This window comes from Myxine glutinosa, chromosome 10, assembly GCF_964187855.1.
Source record: "Myxine glutinosa chromosome 10, kmMyxGlut1.1, whole genome shotgun sequence".
In the NCBI taxonomy this organism is placed as follows: domain Eukaryota; kingdom Metazoa; phylum Chordata; class Myxini; order Myxiniformes; family Myxinidae; genus Myxine; species Myxine glutinosa.
In genome coordinates this window covers 27,728,759-27,754,774 of record NC_136270.1, presented here as the reverse complement: position 1 = coordinate 27,754,774, position 26,016 = coordinate 27,728,759, and the positions used below count along the sequence as shown (strand labels likewise).

Below are 26,016 nucleotides of genomic sequence, written 5' to 3'. Positions count from 1 at the left end.
CTGACCAATACTTCCACCACTTCTGCTGATCTCCCTGTCATTGTCCCTACATTCCCTGTCCCAAACCTCAGTAACCGATCTCCACGTCGGGCATCGGACGTTTCGTCGTCATAAATGGAGTGATTTCCACCCTTGCTTCGACCGCATTCCCCATCTTGAGTTTTGAAGAGAGTGAGTGGGTTCCCCCACGGGGTACTTCGGGCTGTAGCCTGCCCATATGTAGTTGTAATTGTCATGGTTCCCTTTTTTGAGGCAATGTTTTATGGCCGGCTGCCCTTCCTGACGCCAACAATTTTAGCCGCCTCTTACGACACGCAGCGATGCGGTGTACCTATTCTAAACCGGGGTACACACCAGTACACAAACAAACCATTTCCCAAAAGCAAATATTTACAATGAGATACCATCAAATAGACACATTTATACAAACCTAATAATCAATTAAAGAAAAGAGTCAAAAAGTTATTACTGTTAGCACCTGTCTTAACACCTACTTAGAGTCCGGGAGCCCAGGGGGGTCAGCCTAGCTGGAAAGTTAACCAATTTGCATGTATATAGCAATGGCCCTTGTGCATGTCCATGTAAGGAAATGGACGTCTGCCAGGCACATTCTGGTGGGTGTGGTTAGAAGGGCCATTAGAAAGGGACCTCAAAATTGAGCTAGATCAGCTCTGCAAGTTAACCTGATGAAACCTACTGGAAAATGTTCGGCGTAGTCCCGGGTATCATGAATGACCACTGCCAGACATTTTCAGTGGTGGGGTGTACCTGCCAGACTTACATAACCGGTACTCCAAAATTGAGCTCGATCAGCTCACGAGTTAACCTGGTGAAACCTACTGGAAAATGTTCGGCATAGTCCCAGATATCATGAATGCTCTGCAAAACACGCAAAACACGCTCTGCAAAACAAATCCAAGCAAAACACGAATGACCACTGCCAGACATTTTCAGTGGTGGGTTGTGCCTGCCAGATGCCCCCAAATGCCCCCACTCCCAAAATTTAGCTAGATCAGCTCTGTAAGTTAACCTGATGAAACCTACTGGAAAATGTTCGGCGTAGTCCCGGGTATCATGAATGACCACTGCCAGACATTTTCAGTGGTGGGTTGTGCCTGCCAGACTTACATAACTGGTACTCCAAATTTGAGCTCGATCAGCTCGTGAGTTAACCCGGCGAAACCTACTGGAAAATGTTTGGCATAGTCCCAGATATCATGAATGACCACTGCCAGACATTTTCAGTGGTGGGGTGCGCCCGCCAGACACCCCGAATTCCACCACCCCAAAATTGAGCTCGATCAGCTTGTGAGTTAACCTGATGAGAATAAAATACAATGGAATAACAGCAACATAACTTTTGAAAATCAGATGTTTTATTTCAAGTCATGGGAAAAGCAGGGATTAGTAAGGTATAACACGTCATTTGTCGTGGGTATTGTAAAGACGCTGACGTTATCTGTTAAATGTAATCGTTGCTGAAACTATTATTTCCCTTTAAGTTTGTAAAATTAAAGAAAGCGTTTCCGATATTATGGTTGGATAAATTGCGTACTGCTGAAACAGGTATGGATTAATCAGGGTAACAGTTTATGGAAATGTCAACTGGAAATGCTATCAATGTTTTAAACATGAAAACAAAACACTTCTACTCATTGATTGTAGAGAAAAAAAAAAGATAGAACCTGATGTATTTAATTTTTGGCGACAACGATGAGCTGTGGTACTAAAACACAACGATGAGCGTTGGTACTTAAACGCATGCCAGAGCTCTTTTGCACGAGTTGAAATCTGAATTGATCTTTTATTTGAACAGTAAACCAAACGAAAGAAATGACAGAAGCCAGGTAGAAAGATTGTTTGACATGCTGCGGTGCAGAGTTTGATTTCATTTGTCTGTACATTTATGTTTTGTAATGTGATTATCATATTGTTACCGATCGCGGTTTTAGATGTTATGATGGGCCGAGCGGATGGTCCAACCGCGACCGAACAGTTACTCCCCGATTAGAACCCGATTCCACCCGACGTTGACCAGATCGCACCGCAGATATTCAATCGGGAAACCTCTAAAGCGACCGAAAGAGAAGGAAAAGAGAAGAAGACAGAGTACGGAGGAAGAACAGATTTATTATACACACACAAGCAAAAAGGAAGAGCGACCAAAATTATTTACAAGCAATGGATGGAGAAAGCAGTCACACAGTGCATCGTTAGCTTATTCTATTCAATTTACTTAACCCCAAGACAACGAGTAGGACAGACGACGTTCACACTTACACGGGGGATATTGCAGGCAGGTAGGGCTTGAGGTGGATTGCTGGAGAGGGAGGCAGGGTCGGAGGCAGCAGCTCTCAATTCCTTGCGGTTTTTGGCGGGAAAACCCTTCGTCGCGTATCCGCTGCCGATGCTGTAGACGTCACGCGCTGGCTCGGGCACACCTGCTCCTTTCCTTCTGGTGGAGCCGTCTCCCTCCTTTCAGCGCGTCTCTCCAAAGCTGGTTTCCTTTCCGAGTACCTCTCCTCTTTGGCTTGGAGCGTTTCGCATCTCACCGCTCCTCTTGGTGTCGCCTCTTCGCTCATCTCCCAGGTCATCTATTGAAGCAGTCCCTTCCCGTCGCTTTTATTACTCCGGGCGGAATCAAGCCGCCGGCTGCGAGGGCACGCCTACCGGGTCGCTAACCGCGGTGCTGGTTGGCCAAGTGGGGTTGGCTCACTCCTCCCCTCTATGACGAGGTGGAGACACGCCTTTCTTCTCCGAGATTAGCACATGGGCAATGGCGGCTTGCGGGATTGAACACCACTCGCACCGCTTTTGAAAGGAACTTTGGAGAGCGGAGATGATTGGGGAAATTGGAAGGGCCTACGCTTATTTCGTTTGATACAATGCAGAGTCAATCTAGTGGGAAACACATATTTAGCCTACATGGAATAAGGAAATACACTATTTAAAAAGATATATCGTGGCCTGCGTGTAAGTTTCATGGAATTAACTAGGAGGACGGCTGCGACCATTATTTACATTACGAGGGTGTTACACATAACAAAACTACACTTTTTACATTCGTTACACTTCCTCCAAAATTGTTACACCTCTCAAAAACCGTTACACTTCTCAAATTCGTTACACTTCTCAAAACCGTTACAATATGATGAAACGATAAAGTCCCTCAAATGAGGCAAAGAAAAAAAAAAGAAAAAAAGAATGGCCACTGGACATTTTCTGTGGTGGAGTATGCCTACCACAAACCCAGAACCCCCCCTCCCCAACTCCAAAATACAGAACTAGATCTGAGCTAATGAGTTTCCAATCCCGATGAAAGTGACTGAAAAATGTTCAGCATAATACGGTACTGTATAGCCCATATGAATGACCACAAGCAGATGTCAGCCATTCATTCAAACAAATTTCAAATTCTCTTGAGTGGTCTCCTATCAGTAATCCCCGTCTTCCTTCTCTGATTCTGAGTCTTCACTCCATGCTTTGCCATCTGAATCTCTCAATAATCCATCAATACTTTCTACTTCCAAATCGGACTCGCTGTCACCTATGACCTCCATGTCCTCTGCGTTGTTTCTGCCATTCGCAAACAAACTGCCTGGTATGGCTGGCCCTTCAAACCAGGTTGGCTTCAGGATGTTGTCATTTACAGACCATCCATAATCGGTTGGTGACAAACCGTCCCCAGGAGATGCTGTCACGGCATGTGTCCACAATGCTGTTACATACTGCGTTCGTCTAATCTTCATGTCAAGGGTCCTACAAGAAGGTGGCAGCAGGGCACAGTCGATCCGTTTGATGTTTGCCAGTGGATTCTCCTGAAAGTCAATGAAAGGCATGATTAGAGCTGTTGTGAGGTATTCTGATTTTATAATGATGATCATATTCTCAGTTTCTTGTGCCTTAATTACCTGATCAACTTTGCCAGTCATTTGCTTCAGTTTGTTGTATCGTGCTTCATTGACATCTCAAATCTTGCTTTGTCCGTACATGCGGCAGACAAACTCTGATGCAACATCCGGATCAACACTACCATCCACCTCGCCCATACTGATGAAGAGGTTGACGTAGCAGCCAGTTTTGTCCTTCTCTACGAGATCGAGAGGTTTACTTTTGCCTTTCTTGAAAAATCAAGTACAAATTCCAAATGTAACAATTCAACCACTGCTCCAATGATTTTACTTTAATAGAGACATTTTATTGAAACGCAAATATCTTGTGCCTACCTGTAAACGGCCGAGGTGAAGTCTCATCCAGTGAAGGCATGGTATCCAGGCAATGCTCTGGGAAGTCCAGGTTTGCGCTCTTCAAGTACGTCAGCAATGTTGGTCACGTTGATATACCTCCTGCTGTTTCCCATCCCGCAGTCCATGATGTTGGTCATCGGCCGGACTTCTCTGCATTGCTGTCCAAGGGCACCAATCAGTATCACTAAGACATCGGTGTCGGATGCCCTCACCATGACATTCCCTGCTGTAATATTTGCGATATCGAAAGCAATCAGCGTATCAGCCTCTTCATGGTCGCCCTGGAGGTGTGCTGGGCTGGTTACAGTAATATGTTGGTGCTCCTCGGGGACGTACTGGAAGCATTCGCCACCGTAAGAAGCAAGCAAGGTCTTTCCACCAAAGATATTCGAGTAATGATCTTTACCCCACTCTTTCAAGAGAAACTTGGCGAGTTCATTCTTGAATACTCTATTGGTGAGAAGTTTTTGCCCGCTTCGTCTGATTGTCTGATCTGGCCCGGTTATTACATATACCGAGTCAACTGCACCCTGCAACTTTCTCTCACTGTCCTTTATGGAGTTCTCCACGTACTTGTCGAGACAAACATGTGCTTCACTTGCCCTCCCTGAACATACCACTGACAGCATGGTCCGAGCAATTGATGCATATGATGCTCCCATGTTTTGTTGTGAGAGGACGGAATGGGGAAGAAGTCCTCCGTCATAGACCTGTACATAACTCCTCGGTAACTCGGATTCCATGATTGTTTCCGTCTGGAGGGACTCGAGCTTTTTCAGCAATGCTGATTTTTCGGTTTTCACATGCGCCCCATCACAGTGTGCAAGTGACAGTGGGTACGTGGTAATTGGGTAAGAGAGAACCTTCCGAAGGTCAAATGTTGTCTTCTCTGTAACGATTACGATCATACGTACAAACATATCCCTCAGGCTCTCAGCATTTGTCTTGGCTTTCTGTGAGGCGTGTAGCATAGTTTTGTTCTTCACGTTCTGAGCAGTGAAGTTCTGTACACACGTGCGTTTCACAGGTTCAATAAATCGACTGTTGTTGCTGTCCCATTCATCTTGCAATTTCTCTTTCATCCTGACCCATTTTCAGCGTGTTGAGTAGATATGCATCGGTAGCCTTAGATGCTGCTTGACCGGTTGCAACATTCACCAAGGAAGTTGGAGCATCATCTGTGAACGGATTGCAGAACTCGTCAATTTTTGCACTCGGTGCAGACATCTGACTATTGTCCCTTTTCATTCTTGAGGGACGGCATTGAGCTGTTGCATTTTCCCCCAGGTCAAGTCCGGCGGATGTTCTCAGCTCGGTGACTGCCAGAGCCAGCTGGGTCATAGTCATAGACCACCGGCGCATTGCGTTCTCAGAATTTCGTTTAGCTCAATAGAGGGAGGGGGGGGGGCATTCGGGGGTGTCTGGCAGGCACACCCCAACCCTGAAAATGTCTGGCAGTGGCCATTCATGATACCTTGGACTATGCCAAACTATTTCATGTAGGTTTCACCGGGTTAACTTACAGAGGTGGTCTAGCTCAATTTTGGAGGTGGGGGCATTTGGGGGCATCTGGCGTGCACAACCCACCACTGAAACTGTCTGACAGTGGTCATTCATGATATGTGGGACTATGCCGAACATTTTCCAGTAGGTTTCACCAGGTTAACTTACAGAGGTGGTCTAGCTCAATTTTGGAGGTGGGGGCATTTGGGGGCATCTGGCGTGCACAACCCACTGCTGAAACTGTCTGACAGTGGTCATTCATGATATCTGGGACTATGCCGAACATTTTCCAGTAGGTTTCACCGGGTTAACTCGCGAGCTGATCTGGCTTAATTTTGGAGTACCAGTTATGTAAGTCTGGCAGTTACACCCCACCACTGAAACTGTCTGACAGTGGTCATTCATTATATCTGGGACTATGCCGAACATTTTCCAGTCGGTTTCACCGGGTTAACTTACAGAGCTGATCTAGTTCAATTTTGGAGTTGGGGGCATCTGGCGGGCCCAACCCACCACTGAAACTGTCTGACAGTGGTCATTCATGATATCTGGGACTATGCCGAACATTTTCCAGTAGGTTTCACCGGGTTAACTTACAGAGGTGATCTATCTCAATTTTGGAGGTGGGGGCATTTGGGGACATCTGGCATGCACAACCCTCCACTGAAACTGTCTGACAGTGGTCATTCATGATATCTGGGACTATGCCGAACATTTTCCAGTTGGTTTCACCGGGTTAACTCGTGAGCTGATCTAGCTCCATTTTGGAGTACCGGTTATGTAAGTCTGGCAGGTACACCCCACCACTGAAAATGTCTGACAGTGGTCACTGGTCATTCATGATACCCGGGACTACGCCGAACATTTTCCAGTAGGTTTCATCAGGTTAACTTACAGAGCTGATCTAGCTCAATTTTGGGGTCCCTTTCTAATGGCCCTTCTGACCATACCCACCAGAATGTGCCCGGCAGGCGTCCATTTCCTTACATGGACATACACATGGACCATTGCTAATACATGAAAATTTGTTAACCTTCCAGCTCGGCTGACCTCCCTGGGCTCCTGGTCTATTACTAGTGCCTGTACAATCTTACTTAACAACTATACATGGGACATGGTGCCAGCAAACCATACCGAGGAAGCCAGAAAGAAAGAAGAGAAAATGGTAACCACCTTATCGGGCCCTGAATAGTGGATTTTTGAAGGAAGACCAGGAAGAGTATTGAGGAGAGGAGGAAGAAGAAGACCTTTGCAACGCATATTCCCCTTTTCTCTTAAACCATGGATGAGGGCTATCTATATATCTCCTAATCTCCCTGGATATCTATATCCATATCCTGCATCGTTCTTTCTTCACATCTGTTCTCTTTGATAGTCTCTATTCCTCTATCTGCACCAAGTGTCCTGCCCACTTCAGCCAGCTTCTTACCAACCTTCCTGTCAAAGTCATCTGCATACCAATCTCCTCCCTCAGTTCATCCATCCCCTTTTTTTATCCACCCTCTTGACTCCTGTGGTCATCCTAACCAAATTGTTCTCGTAGACCTGCAACCTCTTTTGCTGCTCTGTTAGTGCCGCTATCTCCAGACTGTATAGGTATGCTGGCATTACACATGACCTCAGGACTTTCCCTTTCAACTTCCTCTATTTTTATATCTGCCATCAGACCCTCCACTTTCCTCCATGCATTTACACCGACTTGTATCCTCCTCTGTACCTTTGCCTCCGAACTACCATCACAAGTCACCATTCCACCTGGGTACACAAATCTATTTCCCTGCCTTGTCTCCTTCCCTCGAACCCAATGTTCATTTTCGCTCTCTCTCTCCTGTCCGACCAACATTACCTCTGTCTTCTCTGGCCTTATCTTCAGTCCATGCTTTTCGAATGCCTCCTTCAGCTTCTCGAGAACTTCCTGCATCTCTTGCTCACTTTCCACAACTATCGCTAGATTGTCTGCATACAGTAACTTCCTGAAAATGCCTTTCATCCTGATCTTCCTGCTGACTAGTTATGTTACTGTTGCGGATATGGGATTTGCATCCATCCATATCCGCTTGTAAATATTCCCCTATTTCCTCAATACTTCCCAACTATCCCCAATCCCCCATTCCCTAGTCCCATTTTCTGTAAACAACACTCTGTAGACCCGACCTCCCCCTATTTCCCCCATTAAATGTCGCACCCAGGTTCACCGCATCTCATGTAAGACAACTATAGGACATCTTGCTAGTTATTCTTAGTCTATGTCAGTTAAGGACTCGTTTCCATTAATTCTGACTCTTCGTTGCACCAGAATGTGATTGTATGGCACCGTTAGGATGTTTAGGACCTCCCAATACCTCCCCGCAGCTCTTCCTCACGGTTCAGCAACAACAACAACAACAACAACAACAGCAGCGGCGGGCGCGGGGAGTGTGCGTCCTCACTCCGGCTTGGTTGGTAGGGGGTGTTGGGAGGGCACCAGGCCTTTCCAACGAGCCGCCATCGAACATGTGCTCGACGGGGTTACCAACCAGGGGCTCCCTGTCAGCTCCTCGTCAAGGGCGGAGCCCGGTAACCCCCGCACCAAATAGAAGCGGCGGACCGGTCCCATCTGGGGCGGAGCCAACCAGCCGAGGGCGTGTCACTCCCCGCTGAGCATGCGCAGGAAGAGGGAGGTGACGTCAGATGCGCGCTGAGCTTGGAGAAAGAAAGACGCCACTTCCGAGCGCTGTGAGGCCTCCCTGCATCTCTTGGACCGTGCTTGATCCTGTCCCAGAGCCAAGGTGCACCTTGTGCTATCGAACTACCTGTCCTTCCCTGCCATCAATCCCTGTGTAAGTCAGCCTTGTTCCGTTTGTCTGTGGTCTGTCGGGGATAAGATAAGACTGTAACTAAGTGCCCATCTCTTCTGTGTCTTTTACCTCACTCTACCTTGTAATCTACCCCTTTTCTCCACCACTAATTATATCCTCCTCCGGAGGTCTTGAGAACTGTACCCCTTGCGTCGTTTCATCTATCCCAGTCGTTGTGTCCTTTCCATCATTGATTTAGCGTAGCGCGATTTGGCCAACGTTCGAGTGGAATCGGGTGAGTTGGGGAAGAATCGGGGGAAGTGTTAGGTCGCGGTGGACCATCCGCTCGGCCCATAATAACATCTAATCCGCGATCCGTAACAATTGGTGTCAGGAAGTGAGATTGGACCCGAAGCGCGCTTCACGCGCTCGAAATTATTAACTGTGAAATTTGTTTTGTTTTAAAATAAAAACCCGAATTTTGAAATCGCGCTATGGCAGATCAAGACGGCTGGGTTCCGGTAGAGGAGAGTGAGGTAGGGTCGATCCAGGGCCAAATGAGGGCTGATAGTGAGCAAATGAGGGCTGATAGTGAGCGATTGGAGGGCCAAATGAGGGCTGATAGTGAGCAAATGAGGGCTGATAGTGAGCGATTGGAGGGCCAAATGAGGGCTGATAGTGAGCGATTGGGGGGCAAAATGGGAGAAATGGGGGAACGGTTAGAACAAAGGATGGGGGCCCAGATCGGAGGGTTAGGGAGTAGAATAGAGGGATTAGACAATAGATAAGGGGAAATACAGGAGGGGTTAACGGGGGTAGAAAACAGAATGGCCGCTCAAGAGAATCAAATGGAAGGGATGAAAAAGGGGTTAGAGGGGTTAGAAAACAGTATGGAAGGCAAATTGAGGGACATGAGGGACCAAGCGGAAAGGGAAGTTAAAAAAAATGGGGCAGCAGATAGAGGGGGTCAGAATGGGGGTAGAAACTAAATTGGATGCTCACAGGGAGGAAATGGAGCAGATGAGGGTGGCATCTGGGCAGGAGATGCAAGTGATGGGAGAAGAGATCAGAAGAGGTGTGAGTGAGGAGGTTGGAGGAGTGCGCGAGGAGGTGAGGCACTGTAAGGAGCGCATGGAGAAGGAGGTGAGAAAGGGGACTGTAAAATTGCAAGGTGGTATAGAGGAGTTGACGCTGGGAGTAGAACAACTGACAGTGGGACAAAAGGAGTTGGGGGACCAGGTAAAGAGGAACACAGCGGTAATAGAGGGTTTAAAATCGACACAGAAGGAGATGAAAAAGGACGTAGGGGTAATTAAAAAAGAGTGTCAGACGGTACATGAGGACCTGACGAGGAAAATGAACAAGGTGGTAGAGGTGATGGAGGTTAAAGAGCGGGAGGTGCGGGAGCATATAGAAAAAAAATAAGGTGGAGTTAGAGGAAGAACTTAAGGGGGTGCACGAGGAGATGAAGGAGGTGAAGCAGAAATTAGAAGAAGTGGAAGAAGGGGTGAGCGAAATTAAGAAGCGACGGAGAGAGGATAAGAAAGAGATAAAGGAGGAAGTAAAAGAATTGGTCCAAAGTCTGTGTTCGGATTGTGATGATGTGCTCATTAACCGGATGAGGGATTCGCAGGTGATGGAGGAGAAGCGAAGAGAAAGAGGACCCAGTGTAAGTGGTGACCAATATGGTCGTGCGTATGATGCGCCAGGTGATTTCATAAGCTTGGGGGTCGAGATAGACCCGGATGTTCATGAGAGGCCAAGAGTGAGGTGTATGGCTGGTCCGGAGGGTATGGAACGAGGGTGCGAGCGAGAGGGTCCGGTGATGGGAGAGGTGCGAGGTGTGAGTGAGCAAGGTTGTGGTGGTATGGAATGGGTAGCGGGTTGCGGAAGTGTGACCCATGCATCGACACCAACAGGGGTAGTTTTTAGAGGGACAGGGGAGGCACGGGAGCCCCTTGGGGGTAATGTACTGTGGGGGCCCGGCCGGTTCGGCCCCGCGCTGACCCCGCAAGGGGCGACGCACGGGGTCCGGCAGGCGGGCAACGACTCACATACGAGGTGGTCCCACAAGGTCCCACTCGCGCCGTATGACTGTGGGTAAGGGTGGCATCCCTGCCACCCTTCCCATGAGTGGGGGCAAATGCGCGATAGATTATGGGGTGTATGGCAGTGAAAACTAGCCCGGGTGGGTTAGGATATTGTGTGTGGGGATCTAGCGAAGATGACATTAGGTAACGTTAAGGTTAGTTAGTGACAAGGATACCTGTAGAGGGGACGCAGGTAGATTAGAGTGGATGATAATGACGAGGGAGCGCAATAGTTTAAAGGGACGACTGGGAAGCGCAAGTTTCAGAGGGGAGTAGTTAGATGAGATGATGCTGTGTGAGAACTGGACAGGTGTGTGGAGCAGTGTATGAGTAGTGAGTGTTGTGGATCAGCGCGAATGCGCTTGGGGGAGAGAAGGGTGCAGGCGGCACCAAGTATGAGAGCACAGGTGTGCAAGTACAGGTGTGTGGAATATATGGAGCAGAGAATGAGTGGTGTGGAGAGAGTTGGAGTAAGTGGTACGGAGTGGTGTGCATGGTGCGAAGGTGTGGATGGGGGAAGAGTGGACCCCTTTTCACGAGTACCCGGGGAGGGTAGTTTAAAGAATAGTTAGAAGGTATAGGTAAATTGTGGTTGGATATTGGCATTTGTGGTGCGGTTGCAGAATGGTATTGTGGATGGGTGCATTGGTGTGGTGAAATTGGCTGGTCGTGTGGCCTGTTAGTATGAGTGTGAATGGTTGGGCACTCCGCCACTGTTAGATGTCGGCCAGGTGAGGCCGCAGGTGGGCTCTGGGAGCCGTTAGTGTCAGTGGGTGCCTGAGGATCCCGGGTGTGGATCGGGCAGCCCGTGCCAGAGAGGGCACTGAGGGGGTGAGAGTGCGAGAGGGCCTTCCCCAGTTAGTTAGGTTAGGGTGAGGAGCAGGTGAGCTCGGTAGGCAACAACAGTGGTGGAGGTGTGCAGGTGGGCGGACCAGCTGGGAGCGTCACACGACCCAGCCACCGAAATTGTGCGGGGGCACCGAGTGATGAATCGGGGGAGTGAGACCCCAACTTGAGAAGCACCACAGTTTGGTCAATGGGAATTGGTTTTTAGAACCCATAGTGTAAGTTGGCCAATGGATTGGCAGGGAAAGACCCCAGGTAATGTAAAGTTGTTAAAGTCATTTAGGAAATAGTTAGGATTGATGAACCTGTCGCACCATACGCAGCCACTTACCTGAGGTGATGATGATGACTCCACACCTGTGTTCCTTTGTTCTGTGTTGCAGAAAAGGAGAATTGCTGTGTGGATTTGTGAGACGCATCACGACGTGGATGAGACATTGGGGTGATTCCATCTCTCCCTCCTTAGGAGGGACTGATGATGAATTGGTGATGGCAAATTTTGATGTTGAGTTGGAAATGGCAAATTTGATTGGTTAGGAGGGAGAGAAGCCGAATTTGGTTGATGGGAGGAACGGGGAAGACAGTAGGGACGTTTGTTGATGTGTAAAGTCGATGTTTATGGGTAGTGTTGTGTTTTGTGGATACAGTAAGGGGTAAGGGAGGGGCAATGTAGGTTACCTGGTGGGGGGGGGGGTCGTACGGTAGGAACGTACCTGTCTCACCTGGTTCCCATGTGCCCCCAGTGTGCATTACCTTGAATTGCGTGCACTTTTGCGCCCTTACCACCTTACTCACTTGTCTTCTTTTGTCTCCCACCTCCGAGGATCTGGCTTTGGGGCAGAGAGAGAGAGAGGAGAGAGAGGTGCTGGCTCTGCAGTTGTGGGCCTGTACTTCCGCTGCTTGCTGCCTGGATCGATACACCATATGGACCGCAATTTTGGTGGCCGCCCACAATGGACCGCAGTTCTTTTGCGGGCAAGCACCACCCGTTGATGGACCTCTGGGTCAACGTGGCACCTATGCCATACAGGTGAACCACTTTTAGCTGGCCCCCCTGGCGGCCACAATTTAGAAATGGACGCGGTTGGCGCCTTTCTTTATTTCTAAAGAAGCCAGAAGGCCAAGTGCACTCCATGAAGGCAAGACCAGCGGCAGAACATCGGCCGGCTGCGACACCACCGGTGACCATGGACACTTGATTGTGCATTTTTTATTGAACACTTTATTGGTGCACCGGATGGTGCTGACTGTGCATAATGGGGTGGCGCTTTTGGTGCTTGGACGGGGTGCTCTGCACATTATTAAAGGCCGTAGGGCCACAGGGCACTCGTGGGTTGGTGTATCGATGCTGGCATGCGTGCTCTCTCTATGCATAACATCTGCATGTGTTCCTCAAAGAACAGGTCCTGGATCGTAGTGTAAATATCAGTCTTGTATAAATGATGCTCCCTACCGGCTGTATGTTTAGTTTGAGCATGCTTTCCGCGATTCGGTTATCCTGTGGGTGTGTTTCTGTTAGGAGAAGGGTGCAACGTCGCAGGGGGACATATTTACTCATTTGTGAACATCTGTAAAACTGTCGCACTCAGGGTTGAGTTAATAGTAGAGGGAACTACATCTGAGTGCCACACTAACGTAGGTAAAAATTTATCTGGTCGGGACGCCCCGAGGTAGAGAAGGGTGCAATGTTGCGGATATGGGATTTGCATCCATCCATATCCGCTTGTAAATATTCCCCTATTTCCTCAATACTTCCCAACTATCCCCAATCCCCCATTCCCTAGTCCCATTTTCTGTAAACAACACTCTGTAGACCCGACCTCCCCCTATTTCCCCCATTAAATGTCGCACCCAGGTTCACCGCATCTCATGTAAGACAACTATAGGACATCTTGCTAGTTATTCTTAGTCTATGTCAGTTAAGGACTCATTTCCATTAATTCTGACTCTTCGTTGCACCAGAATGTGATTGTATGGCACCGTTAGGAAGTTTAGGACCTCCCAATACCTCCCCGCAGCTCTTCCTCACGGTTCAGCAACAACAACAACAACAACAACAGCCGCGGCGGGCGCGGGGAGTGTGCGTCCTCACTCCGGCTTGGTTGGTAGGGGGTGTTGGGAGGGCACCAGGCCTTTCCAACGAGCCGCCATCGAACATGTGCTCGACGGGGTTACCAACCAGGGGCTCCCTGTCAGCTCCTCGTCAAGGGCGGAGCCCGGTAACCCCCGCACCCAATAGAAGCGGCGGACCGGTCCCATCTGGGGCGGAGCCAACCAGCCGAGGGCGTGTCACTCCCCGCTGAGCATGCGCAGGAAGAGGGAGGTGACGTCAGATGCGCGCTGAGCTTGGAGAAAGAAAGACGCCACCTCCGAGCGCTGTGAGGCCTCCCTGCATCTCTTGGACCGTGCTTGATCCTGTCCCCGAGCCAAGGTGCACCTTGTGCTATCGAACTACCTGTCCTTCCCTGCCATCAATCCCTGTGTAAGTCAGCCTTGTTCCGTTTGTCTGTGGTCTGTCGGGGATAAGATAAGACTGTAACTAAGTGCCCATCTCTTCTGTGTCTTTTACCTCACTCTACCTTGTAATCTACCCCTTTTCTCCACCACTAATTATATCCTCCTCCGGAGGTCTTGAGAACTGTACCCCTTGCGTCGTTTCATCTATCCCAGTCGTTGTGTCCTTTCCATCATTGATTTAGCGTAGCGCGATTTGGCCAACGTTCGAGTGGAATCGGGTGAGTTGGGGAAGAATCGGGGGAACTGTTAGGTCGCGGTGGACCATCCGCTCGGCCCATAATAACATCTAATCCGCGATCCGTAACATTACCATAATGAACATTAGTGGACTGTTTTTGCTTCCCTGCCTCAAACCCATGTTAATGCAGAATTCCTGATATTCCAGATCCAACCAAAAGTCTTCCCATTATTCCCTCATAAATACCTTTCACCATCCTAACTTCTTTCACTTTCACCATCCTAAAAGATCCCTGGTGTTGGGCTAGCGCCTAGGGTGCCAGCTTAGGATCCAAGGATCCTGGGTTCGAATCCCGGTCGATCGCTGAGTTAACGCCAGGGGGGTTGACTCAGCCTGTCATCCTTCCGAGGTCGGCAAATTGAGTACCAGTTCACTGGTAATTCCCTGTTTATCGTAAAAAGGTGACAAACAGGGTTGGCGGCAGGAAGGGCATCCGGCCGTAAAACATTGCTTCAAAAACGGAACCAAAAAACAACAACAACCACGGTCCCCGAAAAGGCCAACCCCCGATTTGCGGGGAAAAAATGGCCTCTAAACGGTGGTTATCCTAACTTCTGCTTCCTCCTCTCCCATCCATTTCAACATCACCCTGGCCACCTCCCTCGGGACCGTGTTTTCAGCCCACTCGTGGGGTGATGGAGGAGGGATGAGGGGGAGCTTTGAAGGGGTGGGTGAGGAGGGAGATTTGAAGGGGAGGGGTGAGGAGGGAGATTTGAAGGGGTGGGGTGACGAGGGAGATTTGAAGGGGAGGGGTGAGGAGGGAGATTTGAAGGGGCGGGGTGAGGAGGGAGATTTGAAGGGGCGGGGTGAGGAGGGAGATTTGAAGGGGCGGGGTGAGGAGGGAGATTTGAAGGGGCGGGGTGAGGAGGGAGATTTGAAGGGGTGGGGTGAGGAGGGAGATTTGAAGGGGTGGGGTGAGAAGGGAGATTTGAAGGGGCGGGGTGAGGATGGAGATTTGAAGGGGTGGGGTGAGGATATGTTTGAAGGGGAGGGTTGAGGAGGGAGATTTGAAGGGGAGCGGTATGCAATTTATCAATTATTGTACATCTCTCCCTCCCAATACGTCTCTATGTGCTGTGCTGCATGGTGGCAAAGGTGCCCCAGCAATGTTGTGCGCTGGAGGACATGTTATTTTTTTGGCATGGGGGTGGTGTACTTTGAATGTATCTGTACTTGTTAATTTTTTTTTTTAAGGGACTCATAACTTAAAGGGCCAAAAACGAGATATAGCACAATATCTCAAAAAGTTTTGGATGGGTTGTGACAAAACATGTTGTCGAGTTGGGTAGGTGATAGGAACAAGTCAATTCGATTTTGGTTCTGGGCCGGATGTAGATCTGGCCTATCAGTGGGATACGGAACAGAAACTCTTCAGCCTGGCGGAGTTGTGCGCTCTCCCGAGCGCCGTTTTAATTCATTCCTGTGTTCGTAAAAATTCTCTTTCATTACTTTTTATTAGCTCGTTATTTCTGTTTTCAGCGGAAATGGGATGTTTGATGCATTGTTGGTATTCATTGTTAATTATTTAGCACGTCTACAGTTGAGAGTAATTATTTAATTGTGGAAACAAGGCATAGTTTAGATAAGAATTTGAGTTTATCAATAAAAGTTTTTAAAATGTTAAATTGCCAGAGTGCGATAAATTGTATTATTTTTAATATAAGTATTTGTCCGTTGTTTCTGCCACTATTCCTTAAAATACAGACTTCGCATTTAATATGGAATATTTTTTTTTCTTGACTTGGGTTTACTTTCTTAACTCAGTATATCAATCCAGTGAGTTTCTTTTACACTTTGGTGATTTATTTGTTAAAAGAACCATGTCACTGATTGTCTGTCGCAGCAAGAAGTCAACAACAGGATTATATCACAGGTGGCGTGGCAAAATGTACGGACAGGTGCATTTGATGATTGGCTTCACAATCGGGTATACAAGGGTTGTTGCGTTCTGTATTAGTGGAAAACAACTGCTGCACGTCTCCAAAGGTTATTGCCGCTTCCTCTGGAGATGGTCCGTCAACTCGACAATGCTGTTTGTCATGGAGTGGTGCCTTTACGAAATTACGGCATGAAACAGCATGCTATTGCTCGGCAGTATGGCATCACTCAAGGTCAGGTGTCAAAGATCCTGAAACGAAATGCTCAAAGGGGTGTCCCTACTCCAATACCGAGGCCAGGACGTTCCCGCAGAACCACAAGAAGGGATGATCGCCAGCTGCACCAGTTAGTCCGCAATGGCCGTACCAAGTCAGCTAATCGGCTTGGGGCTGAGTGGCAGCAACTGGCAAATGTGCCTGTATCCAGAAGGCTATTCAACCAACGACTGGTTCAAGCAGGCTATCGTGCCAGGCGTCCTCTGAGAAAGCCACGCCTGATCAGACAACACCGCCAGCGCCGATTGCAGTGGGCCAGAGAGCACCGTCAAATGGCAGCCAGGACACTGGAATCACGTGATCTTCAGTGACGAGTCTAGATTTCTGGCCTATCGTCAAGATGGCTGCGTCCGAGTGCGCAGACCAGTGCATGAAGCCTACAACAAAGATTGTATAGTGCCAAGAGTCCAAGCTGGAGGTGGTGGGGTGACCGTTTGGGCTGCTTTTCATGCAGGCGGCAAAACTGACCTGGTTGTTCTGAATGGAAACCTGAACCAGTTCAAGTACAGGGCCATTCTGGAAGAAACATTGCTTCCATTTTCTCGTGCAGCCTTTCGAGGAAACTTTGTCTTCCAAGATGACAATGCATGGCCTCATCGTGCTCGCATGATCCAACACTTTCTTGCTGACCGTGGTGTAGAGCATATGGAGTGGCCTGCCATGTCCCCGGATATGAATCCGATAGAGAACTTGTGGGCAGAATTAACGCGTCAAATCGACCACTTGGACCAGCAGCCGACCTCTGTGCGTGAATTGCAGCAGGCCGTTGTCACTGCATGGCAAGCAATTCCTGTCCAAACCTTGACAAATCTCGTGAACAGCATGCCTCAATGTGTACGTGCTCTCCTGAATGCTCATGGGGGTTACACGAAGTACTGAACTGTAATTTTACTGTCTGTAATCCCAGTCGTAATTTAACTTTTGTTTTTGTTAAAAAAATTTTTGGCTAATGTGCAAAATAAAGAGATACTTCTGGAAAACGTACAGAAGTTTAACACAGTACTGTCCATGAATTGAGTTCCATATCAGTTTACATCACTTTCAAGGATCAATTTATTTGTTTCGAAATGTCAAATGTGGTTTTTCTTTCTTTTAAAGGTCACATTAACAAAATCTAGAATAATTTCAACATAATTCCAATGAACTTTTGGTTCTAAGACATCTTGAAAAGTAAGTTCACCCCCAGAAAAAAATATTCCATATTAAATGCCAAGTCTGTATATATATATTTTATTTGAAGGCCAATAACCCTAACATCTGACACCCCCAAACCTGTGCCCTTTTCACTTTGGCAGGCCTCTCCTCGCCTACGTGTGGATGACGCCTTGCTGCAACCTCTTCAAGAGAAGCTTCATAAAGATGACCTGGTGGACACACTTTTCCCCAATCTCTTTGACGACATTCAAAAGCGCGTGTGTATTGCACACTGCCACTGTGGCTTTTGGGAGTTGTTCATAAAGGAGAATAATCGTGACCTTGCCACCAAATTTCCAACAATAACTTTATCTATAAGGGCTGCCCTGGGTGCAGGCCAACGAAACAGAATTTGATTGGGTCCTTATTGTATAAGCATTTGGACGTTTTAACTGTGGAGATGTTTCAAAAATTGTATATTTGGTGCAGGCTGTTCATCTGAAATTTGGAAACCATTTGGCAATCTTCTGTCATGGGATGTTCGGAATTAATATGTACTTATTTGAATGTTCCTTATCCATAACCACGATCACCCCGACCCCCACCAAGTGCTGTCCCACTACAAAACGATCAAAGTGTTTCTAAGCAAGTGATTATAAAAACAGCACCATTCTGGATAAGTAGGGTAAAAACAAGTGCATTGAGACATGCGTTGCTGTGGGACATCCCCAGTTGCAGCTGTTCTTGACAATTGTATCAAGTGCCATAGCACCTATTATCATTTGCTGAGAATAGCTGCTGTATGTGAGGTTTCAATGCACCCCATTTTTTCCATCTGCTGTATAGGTCTTTGCACCCACGCAGTATCATTTCCCTGTGTTGGGCCTAAGGAGTAAAGAGGTTTTAAAACCAAGCACAAAAATGTGTTGCTGTTCAAAGAAAGTTATGTTTAAAAAGGTTTCATTTTTCCTTATTTTTTCTGTTTTCCTTGATATTCCGCTGAAGAGCAACCCTGCACACACCTACCTATCCGTATAAGAATTGCATTTTTTTTTTTCACAGAAAATTGCTGTTTTACGATCATATGTCAATCGGTGAAAACTATACACAGAAAAATTGTAAAACCAAAATTTTGTTTTGCAATTTCTTTTTTGAGCCTACATCTGGCTTTTATATGAACCCAACTCACTAATTATTATTAGCTCACTTCTATTGTTATTTGCATGTTTTTAATGCCTTTTTCATCACTTCATTTTTACACGGTGCAATATCAACAAACATCAAATGAATCTCAGACATTTGTCCTTTTTATTGACACTCAGGTTGCAACTCATGGTCTGCGCTACTACCTCGGGCTGCGTAAATGTAGAGTCTGCATGTAAAGATACACACGGCTCTCCGTATTTGCTTGGTTTACGTTCCTGGAAAATACAGATACCTTGGTTTAATCGAAAAAGGAGGTTAGGTTCCATGGTCAGATTGAACATAGGGGGGGAAATGGTAAATGTTTAAGAATTGTTATGAAAATAAATGAATGACAGTACAGTATACAGAACGATGTGTTTTTATTGATGTTGATGTTGATGATTATCTGATGACGATGGTGGCGGTGTTGCAGTGGACATCTGAAGGATGATTTATGCCCACTGTGGACGCCATCGCACTCACATCCAGCCTGTCAACGCATTCACTTTTTTCACTGAAACGCATCAGTTTCTTCTTCTTCTTTCCAGCAGGCACCTTTCCCACTCCATTTCTGTTATGTTTAGAGGGCCATGATTAATGGTTATTGTTACATATTTATGGGAATGTATGTGAATTACTATTCAGGTCGTTGCTTATCAATGTGTAGTCGATTAAGGGTTGTTGTGGTTGGAGGGTCAGGAGCCCTTCTGGAAAAAGAGACCGGAAACGGAAGAAGAAAGACACGAGGTCGAGAGAAGCGACGAGGATTCTTCCTCCTCGCCCCGCTCCGACGAGAGGTGGGATCGATATTGAGCCATGTGGAAAAGCGGCGTTCCCAAGCCCGTCTGGCGAGAGGAGTTACCGGGACGGGTACCTACCCGGTGGACACGTCAAGCTGCCGTGGGGCCGTGCACCGACCCAACGTCTGGCACCGTTCGCGGCACCGTCTACAAAGACGCGTACGGGTCGCATGTTGGGGCCTAACACGCGTTGCAAGCGGTGTGTGGCTTTTGCCTGCTTTACAGTACCCGCTTCGCGGGGCCAGGAGGGGGCTGCAGCCGTGGTTCCCGGTACGATACATGCCCGGTGGAAAAACGTCCACCCGGGGTTCGTTCAACCGCCCGAGTGCGGCGAAGCCGACCAGCATCTTGGTCAGGAGGGGCCCAGAGACATTGTGAGGGACAGAGACCAAAGGGGGTCGTGAGTACAAAAGGGGACACACGTATGTAAGATGGCCATCTTAATCATCTAGGGGATTGATTGTTGAGTGTGAATTGTGGATGGTGGATTGCTCGGGGAATATATCCTTGATTGTATCATTGAAATTGTATGGTATCATTACCATTGAAATATATCATTGAAAATCAGTTTTCTCTTGGGTGGAATTCATAGGGATTGCGTTGCGAAAGCGCATATATAATACCACTTTCTGGCGAAGTTCCTCTCACGGTCCGGGGGTCACCGAGACCAGGTAGTCACCGAGGGGACCACATAACAGAATTGGGGGCTCGTCCAAATTACGATTTGCGGATTCGCAATTGGGTCTACGTCCGGGATCTAAAATTATATAAAATAATAAAATAATATTTTTATTAATTAAAATTTATTAATTAAGTATTAATTGGTAAAATTTTGGGGAAATTGGGGGTAAAGTATTGGGTGAAGGTTAACAGGTGTTAACGATAGGCACCATGGCGTTTGTGGCACAGAACTTTGCGGTAACCCCGAGTGAGGCACAGTTCCGAGCGTTACTAAAGTCGGACCTCTTGAAATTGGCCAAACATTTTAACTTGGAGGTCCAAACTAATTTGAGGAAGGCAGAGTTGCAGGCCACGGTGATACAATCTATGGTGGGATTAGGAACATGGGACGAGTTAGCCTGGGAGTGGCTACCCGAAGAACCAGAAGACGTTGAGCTCCGGAAACTGGAGTTGCAATTACGGAGCCAGGAACGGATCAAAGAAGAAGAAAGGAAAGCAGAAGAGAGGAGAGAAGAGAAACAAGCACAGGAAAGGAGAGTGGAACGAGAACTCCAGGAAAGGTTAAAAGAAGAAGAAAGGAAAGCAGAAAAGGAAAGAGCAGAAGAAGAAAGGAAAGCAGAGGAGAGGAGAGAAGAGAAACAAGCAGAGGAGAGGAGAGCGGCAAGGGAACTCGAAGCAGAGGAGAGAAAAGCAGAAAGGGAATTAAAGGAACGTGACATGGAGCTTCGGCAGGAAATTAAATTCAAGGAGCTGGAGTTAATGAGAGAATGGGGAGAGGCACCACCCTTGCTGACGGGGTCGACACCTAACCAGAAAACCTGGGATGTGGGCAGACATGTGAGGCTGGTTCCACCGTTCAGAGAAAAGGAAGTCGCGAAATTTTTTCCACACTTTGAGAAAGTGGCTCGACAATTAAACTGGCCGGAGGAGGCCTGGACCATACTAGTGCAAAGTGTGCTGGTGGGAAAAGCTCAAGAGATTTATTCGGCGCTACCAATGGACCAATGTGCAGATTATGAGGTACTGAAGAAGCACATCCTCAAAGCCTATGAGTTGGTTGCGGAAGCTTACAGGCAAAAATTCAGGAATGCCAGGAAGAGGGAGAGTGAGACCCATGTGGAGTTTGCCAGAGTGAAAGAAAACATGTTTGATCGGTGGTGTGAGTCAAAAGGAGTCGGGAAAGACTTCGAAACATTGCGTGACTTGATCCTGGTGGAGGAATTTCAGCAGTGTGTCCACGAGGACATCAAAGTGTACCTGCAGGAAAAGAAAGTACCAAAGTTGTGGGACGCAGCCACCATGGCAGATGAGTATGCCTTAACCCACCGAATAGGGGTCCACAAACCTAACTCCTCGCCTAGACTTCAGCAGGGGAGTGATGGAACACCCGGTGCGGAGAACGACCTTACATGGCGGCGGCCTCGAGATGATTATGGGGACAACTATGATACCCCAACTGTTAGAAATCAGAGGGCTACGGGCCCAAGACAAACTTATTTTCCGGGGGGCCCGAGGCAGACCACGAGTTTTTCCTCCGGGCCTACTTGCGCTTTTTGCAAGAAACGTGGACATGTGATGTCCCAATGTTATGCCCTGAAAAAGGAAAATCAGGAGCGGAGTTCGACTAGTACGACTCCAAATGCAATGGCCATTGTGAGAAATCGCCATCAAAAGGGTTACCAACCATTTATTTCAGAGGGGTTTGTGTCACTGGATGGAGCCTCGACTAACCGGAGACCGGTTAGGATATTGAGGGACACAGGAGCACATCAATCTTTAATGCTTGAAGGCATTTTGCCATGGTCCGAGGAGACGGCAACGGGGGATAGAGTTCGTTTACAGGGGATCAGGGGCGGTGTTAGTGCTCCACTTCATGTCATCCATTTGGAGTCCGATTTGGTGTCAGGACCGGTCAACGTCGGTTTACAAGCCACCCTTCCTGTAGAGGGTGTATCTGTGGTTATCGGGAATGATTTGGCCGGGGGTCAAGTTTATGGTAACCTGAGGGTTGGTAAAGAGCCCAGCAGGGAAAATAACACCACACCAGCTCGGGATGGCGACAAAAGTTCCAAGTTATTTGTAGGGGGACTGAACTTCAAAACAGAGGAAGAAGTTCTGACCTCTGTCTTCAACAGATATGGGCCGCTGGTGGAAGTGCGGTTGGTAAGAGACAGGGAAACGCAACAGTCAAGAGGGTTCGGCTTTGTCACGTTTGCAAGCACAAAAGACGCCAGAGAGGCAGAGAAGAATTGGAATGGCAAGGATTTGGAGGGTCGGACCATAACAGTAGGGAAGGCATTTCGTAGGCGTCGAGAGGTCTACAGGAGAGTACAACTGGGCGGTAGTTTTGGTGGTGGCCGCAATCAATATTATTATGGAGGCTCCCTGAGTTACGGCAGCTCCCGAAGGAAGGATTGTCAAAGTAGTGGCCGAGAAGGAGACCGCTATTCATGGGACTACAGTGACAAGCGGTCCCACCATAATTATTAGGGAAGTTCTGAAAAGCTGAAGCACTGAATGCGGCGGAGCCGCCGAGCCAAGATTCCTACACGGATTAACCGTGAACGCCACGTTCCTAAAGGCGTCCATGTAGTGAACTTTCAGGCACGGACTAACCGTGAACTCCACGTTCCTCAAGGCGTCCATGTAGAGAACTTTCCTGCACGGACTAACCGTGAACTCCACGTTCCTAAAGGCATCCATGTAGTGAATACTCGGCTTGGCCTCCCGGAAAAAGTGCTATCGAGTTGCTTAACTTTGGATCTTTGATCAACCCCTTAACCTTCATTCACAAGAAACTGACAGTCAAAGTCAGAGGGTCATGAGATGGAGTTTGGCTTGGCAGGAGTCCAACGGGAAATTGAACATGTAAAGGGCAGGGACAATGTCGTTGCTGGTGCTTTGTCCAGAGTGAATTACCTTTGAAAATCTCTGGGGGTTTTGTGAAATTTTGTTGCTTTATTTTTGAGTTGTGATAATTGTTGCCCAGGGGAACTGATGATTTGGGGGTTGAGTTATCTGGTTTGTTTATCCAAGTTGGCCGGCAAAGAAAGTTTTCGCTGGGTTCAAACTTTCTTTCTTGAAGGGGGGGAGTGTTACATATTTATGGGAATGTATGTGAATTACTATTCAGGTCGTTGCTTATCAATGTGTAGTCGATTAAGGGTTGTTGTGGTTGGAGGGTCAGGAGCCCTTCTGGAAAAAGAGACCGGAAACGGAAGAAGAAAGACACGAGGTCGAGAGAAGCGACTAGGATTCTTCCTCCTCGCCCCGCTCCGACGAGAGGTGGGATCGATATTGAGCCGTGTGGAAAAGCGGCGTTCCCAAGCCCGTCTGGCGAGAGGAGTTACCGGGACGGGTACCTACCCGGTGGACACGTCAAGCTGCCGTGGGGCCGTGCACCGACCCAGCGTCTGACACCGTTCGCGGCACCGTCTACAAAGACGCGTACGGGTCGCACGTTGGGGCCTAACACGCGTTGCAAGCGGCGTGTGGCTTTTGCCTGCTTTACAGTACCCGCTTCGCGGGGCCAGGAGGGGGCTGCAGCCGTGGTTCCCGGTACGATACATGCCCGGTGGAAAAACGTCCACCCGGGGTTCGTTCAACCGCCCGAGTGCGGCGAAGCCGACCAGCATCTTGGTCAGGAGGGGCCCAGAGACATTGTGAGGGACAGAGACCAAAGGGGGTCGTGAGTACAAAAGGGGACACACGTATGTAAGATGGCCATCTTAATCATCTAGGGGATTGATTGTTGAGTGTGAATTGTGGATGGTGGATTGCTCGGGGAATATATCCTTGATTGTATCATTGAAATTGTATGGTATCATTACCATTGAAATATATCATTGAAAATCAGTTTTCTCTTGGGTGGAATTCATAGGGATTGCGTTGCGAAAGTGCATATATAATACCACTTTCTGGCGAAGTTCCTCTCACGGTCCGGGGGTCACCGAGACCAGGTAGTCACCGAGGGGACCACGTAACATTATCAAGTTCATGATAATCAGTCGAGAGATGCAATGAGGTGTTTGCGGTTCCAGAACCAAATACAGTACAAACCAAATACAGGCAGGGTTGGCTGGTGCAGTATCAACATCCGCACACCTCCCCTGCATGTCCTCGATGCTGGTGGTTCAGTGGATGGGACACCGTGATGCGGGGCATGAAGAAAAAATTCCACGAGCCGCAAGCACGACACAATTCTAAAACACATCTGCCACCAGCCACAAAGCAATTGCACATATGCAAATACCATATCTTTGACGAGCCGCGAGCGTGATGTGCTTCTGCATTTGCAGCCCCCTGCTTTGTGCTTTTACGGCTTTTCATGTCCACAAAAAACATTTTAGCTGCGCTTTAAGCAAGCTTTGCAGGATATTCTACCATTCACACTGTGGACATTGCTTCGCGGGATATCCCACCAACTGTGTAACACATCCCTCTTGAGTTACTGTACAGAATTAAATCACTCCACCACATATATTAGTACAATTAGCTGTCCCCTTTTCCTCCCATTGAAACAATGTCTCAACATTTGTGGGATTTTCCTCGACATTCGCGGATTTTCCTCCACATTTGCAGGATTTCCCGCTAATCAGGAACCGCCGGGAACCTATCCCGCATTTTTCCATTGAAACAATACCCTCACATTTGCAGTTCTGACATTCGCAGCATTTTCTAGGCATATACAGTCATGGCCAAAAATATTGGCACCCTTGAACTTTTTTCAAACAACTCGCAATTTTCTCGAAAACAAGTTGAAATTGACAAAGGTATTTGGTCTCTGCAATTCTTTATTTCACTGTTAATATTACAGAACCTTTGATGTTGATTCAGATGTTAATATATCCTTTTAAATCATAAAATAAAAAGAAATGGCATTGACAAAATTATTGACACCCTAGACTTAATATTTGGTAGAACGGCTTTTGGACAAAATAACTGCAGTGAATCGCTTCCTATAGCCATGAATGAGCTTCATACACGTCTCTACTGGCAGTTTCGCCCACTCTTCTTGTGCAAACTGCTCCAGTTCTCCCAGATTTGAAGGGTGCCTTCTCCCAACTGCTGTTTTCAGATCTCCCCACAGGTGTTCAATGGGATTTAGATCTGGACTCATTGCTGACCACATCAGAACAGTCCAGTGTTTTGTCTTGAACCATTCCTGGGTGCTTTTTGAAGTGTGTTTGGGGTCATTGTCCTACTGCAAGACCCATGACCTTTGACGGAGACCCAGATTTCTGACACTGGGTTGAACATTGTGCTCCAAAATGCCTTGGTAATCTCCTGATTTCATAATGCCATGCACACATTCAAGGCACCCAGTGCCACAGGCAGCACAGCAACCCCAAAACATCACTGAACCTCCTCCATGTTTGACTGTAGGGAGGGTGTTCTTTTCTTTGAAGGCTTCATTTTGTTTTCTGTAAACATAGAGATGATATGCTTTACCAAAAAGCTCTAATTTGGTCTCATCTGTCCACTGGACATTCTCCCAGAAGGATTTTGGCTTGTTCAGGTGTGATTTGACAAATTCCATTTGGGCTTTCTTAGCAGTCGGGTCCTTCTGGGTCTCCATAGAACCTCCTTTCATTGAGTTGGTGATGGATGGTGTGTGTTGAAACTGTTTTACCTTGTGTCTGAAGGTCAGCTTGGATCTGTTTGGCAGTTGATGGAGGTGCTTTGTCCACCATTCAAACAATCCTTCGTGGCAATCTTCGATCAAGTTTTCTCTTGCAGCCATGTCCAGGGAGGTTGGCTGCAGTGTCAGGGGCCTTAATCTTCCTGATAACATTGCGTACGGTGGACATAGGAACATCAAGGTCTCTGGAGATGGACTTTTGGC

General features: G+C 47.8%; 1 protein-coding gene across 2 annotated transcripts in view; it reads left to right on the top strand.

The window, feature by feature from the left end:
* The window catches only part of SNX13 (sorting nexin 13), a 159,117-nt gene that overhangs the window by 94,805 nt on the left and 38,296 nt on the right, over positions 1 to 26,016 (top strand). For both annotated transcript variants that reach the window (XM_078785492.1, XM_078785491.1), the window contains exon 14: positions 17,667 to 17,783. In XM_078785492.1, coding sequence (XP_078641618.1) covers positions 17,667 to 17,783 — 117 coding nt within the window. The remainder of the gene's footprint in view (positions 1 to 17,666; positions 17,784 to 26,016) is intronic.